This window comes from Chaetura pelagica, unplaced genomic scaffold (genome assembly GCF_000747805.2).
Source record: "Chaetura pelagica isolate M959 unplaced genomic scaffold, ChaPel_1.0 scaffold47, whole genome shotgun sequence".
In the NCBI taxonomy this organism is placed as follows: Eukaryota; Metazoa; Chordata; class Aves; order Apodiformes; family Apodidae; genus Chaetura; species Chaetura pelagica.
This window is the reverse complement of record NW_009954140.1, coordinates 992,404-1,000,849: the sequence shown is the minus strand read 5'-3', so window position 1 is coordinate 1,000,849 and position 8,446 is coordinate 992,404. Positions and strand designations below refer to the sequence as shown.

Genomic DNA, 8,446 nt, shown 5'->3' with positions numbered 1-8,446 from the left:
GGGCAGCCGCAACCGCCCCCTCCCGACCGGGCTCTGTAGCTCCAGCCCGAGCTGCACTTCACCCCGGTGAAACCGCCCACCCCCTGCCCTGGTGCCCAGGAGGGATTTACACCCTTACCAGCACGGGGAGTGCCCCCTCCTGAAGGCTTTTTTTTTCAACACAACCCTTTCCCAGCACATGCTGCAAAAACCCAACACATCAGAGCGTAGAGATAGAGATATATTTTGGGGCCATGTTGCATATTTAAGACAACTTTACATGATGCTTCTGACCACAGAGGTTTGCTGTCCCACCGTGTGGTGGGGCCAGGCCCTGCACAGCATCACTTCACCCCTCCCCAGCCCCGGAGCACCTCACGAGGGGTCAGGAGGTGCATGGGATGTCCTCATGCACCAAGGTCTCCATGCCCTCCATTTTACAACCAACCAGCATCCTTAAACCAGGGAGACTGGGCAAGCAGGGAACCCTAGGGCTTTGGAGGAAGGTAAAGGATGGCACATCTTTGGAGATAGCAAAACCTGGCCAAGCCCCAAGCCACCAGCTCCTGCTGACCTTGCTTGAGCAGAGGGGTTGGGTCAGAGGGTCTCCAGATTGTCCCCAGCCCTCCACGGGGGCAATATCCCTTCCCAGTCTTCATGCAAGTTCCTGCTGCAGTCCCAGGTGGCACATGTGAAGTGTCTTTTCAGGGTGAAAATCAATTCCAGACTTCTCCCTGCTGTGTCGGTCGTGGAGAAAGGAACATTGCAGACAGTCCCCAAGCCTGGGTGGAGGGTGTGGAAGGGATTGGTTCACTGTACCCCTTCCCTGGAGGAGAAGTGAAGCAGAAAACAGCCAAGAGTGGATGGAGCCAACTGAACAGCATCCTTGCCTCTTTGTGTTTTGGCCAGGGAAGCACAGCAGATCCCAGAGCTTCTGCTAACCTGGGAGACAGGAAAAGGCTGCAGGGGCTGTGGCACAGGGCAGCTCTCCGAGCACAGATGAGGAACACGAGCCCCATGGATGGCATTTTGGCAGAGGATGGGGGCGTCCCTTTGCGGAAGCAGAGACAGAGATGGCAGGGTCTGCAGCACCTGGGTGGGTGCAAACTGACCCCAGTGCTGCCCCCTCTCCCTGTCACAGACCAGACCAGTAGCTCCAAACATTTGGCACAGTTGGGCAGCTGCCCTGGAGGGCAGGCAGCACCCCACAACTGACTCTGCCTGAGGGGCAGGAGGGGAAGGCTCTCCAGTGGTAAATGGGGAAACAACAAAATAATAACAATAGTACAGCTAATTGGAGGGAAAAAAAAATGTAAACGACCCAGCACCCTGTCCTGCAGCATCAGGACACCCAAGAGAACAAGGTATGTTACAGTTTGAGGGGAGATGGAGACACAAGGACTTCCCGCCAAACACGGGGTCTTGTCTCTATTGCACTTTGCATCATATATATTTCTATATATATATTTATAAAAATACAAACTAAAGGGCTAGGGTGGAGGGGATGAGATGCAAGCCCTGGCACAGCAGCTGCTCTCTGCACACAGCAGGCTTGAAACCACCCTGCTTCTACCTGTCCCTAGAGACCCTCACCAGCCCTCCCGGGGGGCAGCCAGCCACATTGGGCCTGATCCTGCAGGGATCCAGCCCGGGGCTGGGCAGGGTGCTGGGCTGCTCCAGAGCCTGCCTGTCACCAGCCTTCCCTTCCTCCATCACTCTTCCTGAGGCTCCAGTCCCTGCATTGACAAACAAGCAGCTCTTCCCGGGCACCCTGGCACACTCTTCCCAGCCAGGAAGTACCCGTTGCTGGGGTACATGAGCAAGACCAAGATCAGGCCTCCCCTTCTGTCCAAAATACCCCACAGGAGCCTTTCCCCCTGCCCAGGGGTTCCCATTCTCTCTTCCTTGAGTGACTACGGCACGAATCGCACAGTGGTCCGGAGCTCCCCCCGCAGCAGTGAGGGAGGACGCTCCTGGCTCCCAAGGGGCTGCTCCTGCTACCTCAGCCGCCCGTCGGGTTTGACGGGCCCCAGTTCTGATTTGGGGTCCGGGGAGAGGGAACTCCAGGAGGGTTTGCTGCAGGTCTCCAGGGAGGCACAGGCCGAAGGGCCGGTCCCGCAGACATCCGCCGCAGCCCAGAAGGCGCCGATGGCCGCGTCCGCCCAGTCCTCCAGCGCCCTGCCCGTCAGCTCTGCCTTCCGCGCCGCCTCCTCCTCTAACTCCTTGGAGCGGGGCAGGTTGAGGATCCCCCCCAGGCCCTGGAAGCTCTGCTCCATGTACTCGTTGCGGGGGGGACCGCCGTGCAGCCAGTTGCTGTCGTCTGGGCAGGACAAGGAGGGAAGGGAGAGGGGATCAGCAGAGCTGCAACATCTTGGCACCCTGCCCCTCCTACTGCCACCCTCCCGGTGGGCTGTGCCCTCTGCAACCCCAGCCTGAGGAGATGGGTGCTGCTGCAGGACTTTGAGATGGATCTGACCTACAAACAGGTCCTCCACAGGGGCCTGGTTTGAGGACTCACATGGGCAAGGGAACACCAGCAGGATGGTTCCTGCCTTGCCACCGGTGAGGTCGGCACCCGGGGGAAAAAGCATGGACTATCCACAGGGAGGATCCACCCCCACCCAGCCCCAACCTCCAGAGCACCCTCCTCACCTTTCCTGAGAGGCTGCTTGCGGTTGAAGGTCTGGGGCACCACCAGGAACTGGTTCTCCCCCAGGGGCTCCCAGAACTGGAGGAGGCGGATGGTCCAGACACCGGGGCGCAGGGGCCGGTTGAGGGGGGGCTTGTACTGGGTGAACTCAGCCTCAGCATCCACTGAGATGTCGTAGGAGGTGGCGATGACGTGGGTGGGGTCGATCCACACCACCGTGGCTGTCAGGTTGGGGCCCCGTGACCACTTCTGCATGGCCACCGGCTCATCGAAAGGCCCAATCAAGCCTCCAAAATTGCGGAAGAGCCTTTCCTTGGGATCCCACTCTGTGCCCACCTGGAGAGACAGGAGGCAGGAGGGGTGGGATGCTGGGCAGGGAGACACTAGCAGCTCAGGTTTTATGTTTCACCTGCCCAAAGGAGGGAAGGCACAAGCTTTGGAGCCCAAGGAAACGCACACCTCACCCTCCCTGCACCACGCCAGCACTAATCCAGCAGCGTGATGCCTCCTGCAGCTGCTGGGCACCAGGGTCTCAGCTCCCCCTGAAAGATCCCTTCAGGCCCTTTCCCCACCGACCAGCTCCACACCCCACACAGAAGCCAAAACCTGGACAAAAGTTGTCTCCAGACATGACAGGAGCCCTGTGTTCCTCTGTCCCCACCATGTGCATGGAGAGAAGGAAGGGCAGGCTGGGTGCGGGAGAGCCAGGGAGGAAAGCAGGCATTGTACGGGAAACTATCCCAATTTACCTCAAGGTTCTGCAAGCGGTTTGCCTGCCCTCCATGACCTGCCAGCTTCAGAGCTCCTTGGGGCATCATCCACACCTCCAGGGACTCTCTCTGTCCAGTTGCCAAATTCTGCACTTCCTGCATCACCAGGTAACCCTGGAAACGGTCGTCATAGAAATATAAGTGCACACTGGATGGGAAGCCCTGGGGCTCAAATCTGGAGAGAGACACAGACAGAGGGACAGGTTGCACATCTGAGCACCAGTATCTTCCCAGGCCACCAGCCAGAGCCTGGCTTGAGCCCATGGCAAACACCCCACCTGCAGAGCTTGTTGGCCTTTGCTGCCGGTGCGGCTGCAGCTTTGTGGAGTCCCAGCCTGGAGAAGGCTGTGTAGAAGGTGAGGGTGACATCACTGAGGCCACTGAGCCCATCCACACGGTCATAGACATTCTCCCAGTAGGCCTTCAGGGCTGGGGTGTTGGGGGGGTAGCTGCCGTAGAGGTGTGTGTCCAGGATCTCCAGCACCTCCTGATTCACAGTTGATTCAAACTTGCGGGCGAAGAAGGTGGGTCTGGAGAGTTGCTGGAGGAGCACAGACATTTCTAACAGGGTTGGCTGCAGCCCCCCTACCTTCCCACCTCAGGGGGGCAGGAGGGAGGGAGGCAGACTGGGAAGAAACATGCTGGCACCCATACTACCCCCCTTTGAGGGCACAGGCTGAGGAGCAGCAAAGCTCAGTGAGCCTCTACATGGGATTCTCTACAGCAGGGCCAGTAGGAGCATACAGAACAGTTACTGGGAATGCAGATTGGTTCCCAACTCTCCCACTGCCTCCCCCTTTCTGTGCTCAGGAGCAGCCATGTATCATCTAGGTCCTTTGCAGCAAATCTGTATTCAGATGTGACACCACTCAGCAGAGCTGCTGTGGAGCCCTGGCCAGGCAGCACAGCCTGCAGGACCAGGGCCCTGCAGTAAACAAGCCCAGAACTGCTCAAAAATCCTGCTAACATCTCTTTTTTTGGGCTGGATGTATCTCCCCCAAACCTCCCTTGTTCAGTCTATGTCCCTACACACTGAGACCATGGCAGACAAGTCGTCACAAGGTGCTTTGTCCCGGCAAAGAGGACAGACCCTGGAATGGTTTTACTGAACAGCTAGTTGTCTAAGTTGTGGGTCTGCAGGGAAAGACCAGGAAAATGACACAGAAAGTCTGGGAAGAAGAGCAGCATTGCTTGCCAAAGTCTGGCTGGCTGCTGGGCAGAACAGTCAGCATAATCCCACTGCCCGAGCATTTACAGACATGTCTGTGCTCAGCCAGGGATCCAATCCTGTCCCTTGCAGGCTGGGGTGAGGCTGGTGTGGGTGTGAACAGCAGCTGGCACTGCACCCAGGGCTGTGCCCGCCGGGGAGGGAGGGACAGAGTGAGAGGAGAAAGGAGGGTCTTTTTCACCTGTAGCCGGAGGAAGTCCTGGGGTTTGAAGTCGTTTGGGGAGCACCCGCACCAGTCGACGATGTGCTTATATTGGCACTTACAGCCCAGCTTGCGGTTCCAGTTGGTCACTCGGAGGTTGTTATCGACCAGCGTCTCGCAGGCATGACTGTTCTCCAGCACCGTGTGGAAGAAGGACTGTGCACAGCAGAGAAGGGACAGGACACCCAGTGGGGATGGAGGATGGGTGGTTAACGGAGACCCCTCACTCTCCACTCACAGGGACAAAGGGCAGGTCCTGAGAGCTCCAGAACAGGAACTGATCCCTGTTCCCACCACAGGGCAATGCTAAGAGATGAGGTTGTGCACCCACATCAGTCCTTATCTGGCCCAGAGGAGAGTCTGGACCAAAAGCAGGGCTGAATATAAACACGACCCTCAGCCTGTCTGCTCCTCTCTCTCCTTTCATACCCGAGTCTGGACAAAAGGGAGGCACAGAGCTGCCTGAGCAGAACCAGCAATGCCCTTCACAGCTACCCGGGACGGGGATGAAGAGGGACAGAGATGTTAAGCACGGTGGGAAGAAAACCCAGCCTGTGCCCTAAGCCAGCACCCACCTCGGCTGGCAGGAGTGTGTAGGTGTAGAACTGGCGCAGCTGGGACACCAGCTGGTCCTCGGTGTAGACCACGTACTCCACAAAGCTGCGCGTCAGCGAGAACCAGTCGGAGCCGCCGTCCACCACGATGCCCTCGGGGATGTGGCGCTCGCCCAGGCGCCACATGTGGGAGTCACACTCATGGAACAGGCGGTCCAGGCCCTGCTTCTTGATAAACCTGAGCATGGGGACAAGAAGGAGGGGTCAGGGGTGCCACCTCACTTCCTGGGTGCAGCTACATCCAGAACATCCCCCCTGCCCACAGCTGTTTCAGTTGTTTTCTGAAATCCCTCATTTTTCTGCTCCTCCAGCTCAGCTCAGCCCCGAGCTGGGATTACCTGGCGTTGTCTCGGCCATGAGACTTCAGGAAGTTCTTATCTCGGTATTTGGAAAGGAACATCACCAACTCCTCATTGGTCCTGAGGTGCAAATTAAAAAGCATTAATGGCCTCAGGGGTAAAGCAGCTCAGCAAACATTCAGACTGCAAGAGCCATCAGACACAAGGAGCCTAAAGCTGTTTGGTGGCTGCTGACTCAAAGCCTGGTCCCATTGCTGGGGAGACACAGACAAGGCTTCTCTGCTGTCTGGTGCCTCACATGCAACACCCAGATTGCAGGAAAAAACAGCCTCCAAGGTATTGGTTGGGCTCCTCTGCAGACATGGGACCAGCCTGGCCCTGGAGCATCATCACTAGCACGTGGGTGCAATCTCCAACCTCATCTTCCCTCAGCTCCCTGCTCCTCTCTGCCCCTCCCAAGGCTGCTGTAGCAGCAAACAGCCCAAACACCTCCATCACCCTCCCCTTCCCCAGCAAAGTCCTCACCTCGTGGGGTAGTCGGTGGCACTCAGGTTGATGAAGAAGTCCCAGGGCCACTCGGCCAGTTCCAGCAGGTCCTTCATGCTACGCAGGTACATCTTCAGCAGGCTGGCACCTCCCCAGATGGTCACCATGCGCCAGGGTGTCACACGGATGTTGGGGTAGTGCCGGGCCAGCTCCACCGCCTCGCGATGGAGGTAGTTGGAGCGCTGCCAGAGAACATGGCTCAGGCTCTGCAGGGAACTCGTTGCCCCGCTTCCCTGCTCTCCTTGCCCCCAGCCCAGGGACAGCCCTTACAGCCACCTCCACAGGGAGAGGAACAGCAAGACCAGACCACTCTGGGCAGGCAGGGATAGATTCCTACTTCCTTGGGGTTGTAAAAATAGGGGTGGGAGGGTCACAGCTCCACTAGCGGTGAGGACAAACTCTACCCAACCACTTCCTCCACTCCTTGCTCACCTGTGCCCCAGTTCCATGCCCTGTGCTGGTGATCCATGCGGGGACTGTGAGCACCCCCTTCCCCTTGTCCCTGCCACATACCTTGTCGACGTGGATGTAGAAGAAGTGCTGCTGGTGGTACACAGCTTTGATGAGCCGCTTCAGCTGGCGAATGGCCCTGCCGTGCACAACCAGCATGTAGGCGATGCGCACGGGCTTGCTAGGGGCCGGCTGCGGCAGCCGGCTCTCATCCCACTGGATGACGGGGCTGACCTTGCCTGCACCGGGAGGGAGGGGGCTGTCAGCCACCCCTGGCCTTGGCACCCACCGCCCAGAGCTCCTGAAAAACCAGGGAGACCTGAGCAAGGCAGAGGACAGCTGGAAAGAGCTTGGACAAGCCACATCAGCCTGCAGTGCCAGGCCACAGTGGCACATGCAACACCCCCCAAGTTAAGCTGACTGGAATGTGTTGGGAACGGGGGTGGGAGGGGTATCCTTCTCTGGCCCCTCAAAACAGAAGATGCAGCTGGGCCTGGCTCTGACTCTGTGGGCACCACAGGTCTGGATGAACAGCCCAGCTTAAGGAGGCTGGCACAGCTTTGATCGGATTACAGAGGCAGCAGTAATCTGGGAATCAGTGACAGACTGAGACTGCTTTCAGCCAGGTGGGACAGTTTGGTGACATAAGCCACACAACTGGCTGGGATATTCCCGATGCCCAGGGGTGGCCAGGTGCATCCCAGCAGGACTCACCCGAGAGCTGGCAGTGGCGAGGCACAGCCTGGGGCATGAGGCTGCCGGCCCGGTGCAGACACACCACGTTGGCAATCTCCTGTTGGCACTGCTTGCTGCTGGCCCGGGCCAGCGCCGAGAGGGCGTCTTTGCCCGTGATTTCACACTTGGGCGTGAAGCTGTTCTCGGTGGGCTGCGGAGCCCCCTCCACGCTGCCCGTGTCACCCTGCTGGAAGACAGCCAGCTGGGCCTCCCCGCGCAGCTCCGTCAGGTTCCTCCGGCTGGAGGAGCCCGGCGCGGCCGGCAGCCGGCGTCCCGGTTTGTGTCTGGCTGTCACGGCTCGAACCACCTTGGACACCAGGGCCCCCGGGCCGTCCGGCCGGCCCCGCCCCTGGCTTTTTTCTGCCGCTCCTGTGGATGCAGAAGAGAGGACAGAGAGTGTTCATTTGGATCCACTTCCCCCCCAACTCCTGCCAACGTGCTGCCCGGAGCGTCCCTGTCCCCGGCGCTCGATGCTCCCAGTCCGTGCTGCAAAGTGACAGCTGCTCCCTGTCGCCAGGCTCACCACAAGAATAAATGGCTACGGGTGGTTCTGTCTGCACCAGCCACCCTCTGGGATCCTGTGTGGGCAGGGGCATCCCTGGACACTGGAGATGAGCACAGGAATGCTTTGGCTAGTGGAGGTTATTTCACTGGGAGCCAAATGGACCAGTTCCTCCCTGCCATGACCACACTGTGAGCCGAAGCACAACTGTCAGGGAGCCGGGGTCCCAGGAGACTGCAGCCATGCTCTTTGGGGCTAAAATCACTGGAGAGGCATTGAATAAGGTCCTGCCTCACTGCCTTCCCTGGGGCCTGGCTCTCGGCTCTGGGCTACAGCAGTTGCTGCCATTGCCAGCTTCTCTAGAAATCCCTTTAACAAACCCTCCCGCCGAGCCAAGCGGATGTGCAAAGGGAGCAGTTAATTAGGCTTCGTTACCTCTGCCAGGCTGGCTGATGAGCAGAAATGAATCAG

General features: G+C 58.7%; 1 protein-coding gene across 1 annotated transcript; it reads right to left on the bottom strand.

Moving 5' to 3' along the window:
- Window positions 1-1,965: 1,965 nt before the first annotated feature.
- XYLT2 (xylosyltransferase II) lies at window positions 1,966-8,069 on the bottom strand. The gene is made up of 11 exons (XM_010002749.1): window positions 7,997-8,069; window positions 7,453-7,842; window positions 6,802-6,977; window positions 6,268-6,470; window positions 5,782-5,862; window positions 5,405-5,621; window positions 4,809-4,985; window positions 3,678-3,940; window positions 3,379-3,574; window positions 2,632-2,965; window positions 1,966-2,299 (listed from the first exon to the last, which is right to left on the bottom strand). The coding sequence occupies exons 1-11, from the start codon at window positions 8,067-8,069 to the stop codon at window positions 1,977-1,979; spliced, it is 2,433 nt and encodes an 810-aa protein (XP_010001051.1). The 3' UTR covers window positions 1,966-1,976.
- Window positions 8,070-8,446: the final 377 nt, after the last annotated feature.

What these genes read in the sequence shown, in the direction of transcription:
- XYLT2 (XM_010002749.1), bottom strand. Translation starts at nt 8,069, where the DNA reads ATGCCCCTGCCCACACAGGATCCCAGAGGGTGGCTGGTGCAGACAGAA. An exon ending in CGTAGCCATTTATTCTTGTG is followed by an intron (nt 7,843 to 7,996) that starts GTGAGCCTGGCG and finishes CTGCATCCACAG; the next exon opens with GAGCGGCAGAAAAAAGCCAG. An exon ending in TCTACATCCACGTCGACAAG is followed by an intron (nt 6,471 to 6,801) that starts GTATGTGGCAGG and finishes GTTCTCTGGCAG; the next exon opens with CGCTCCAACTACCTCCATCG.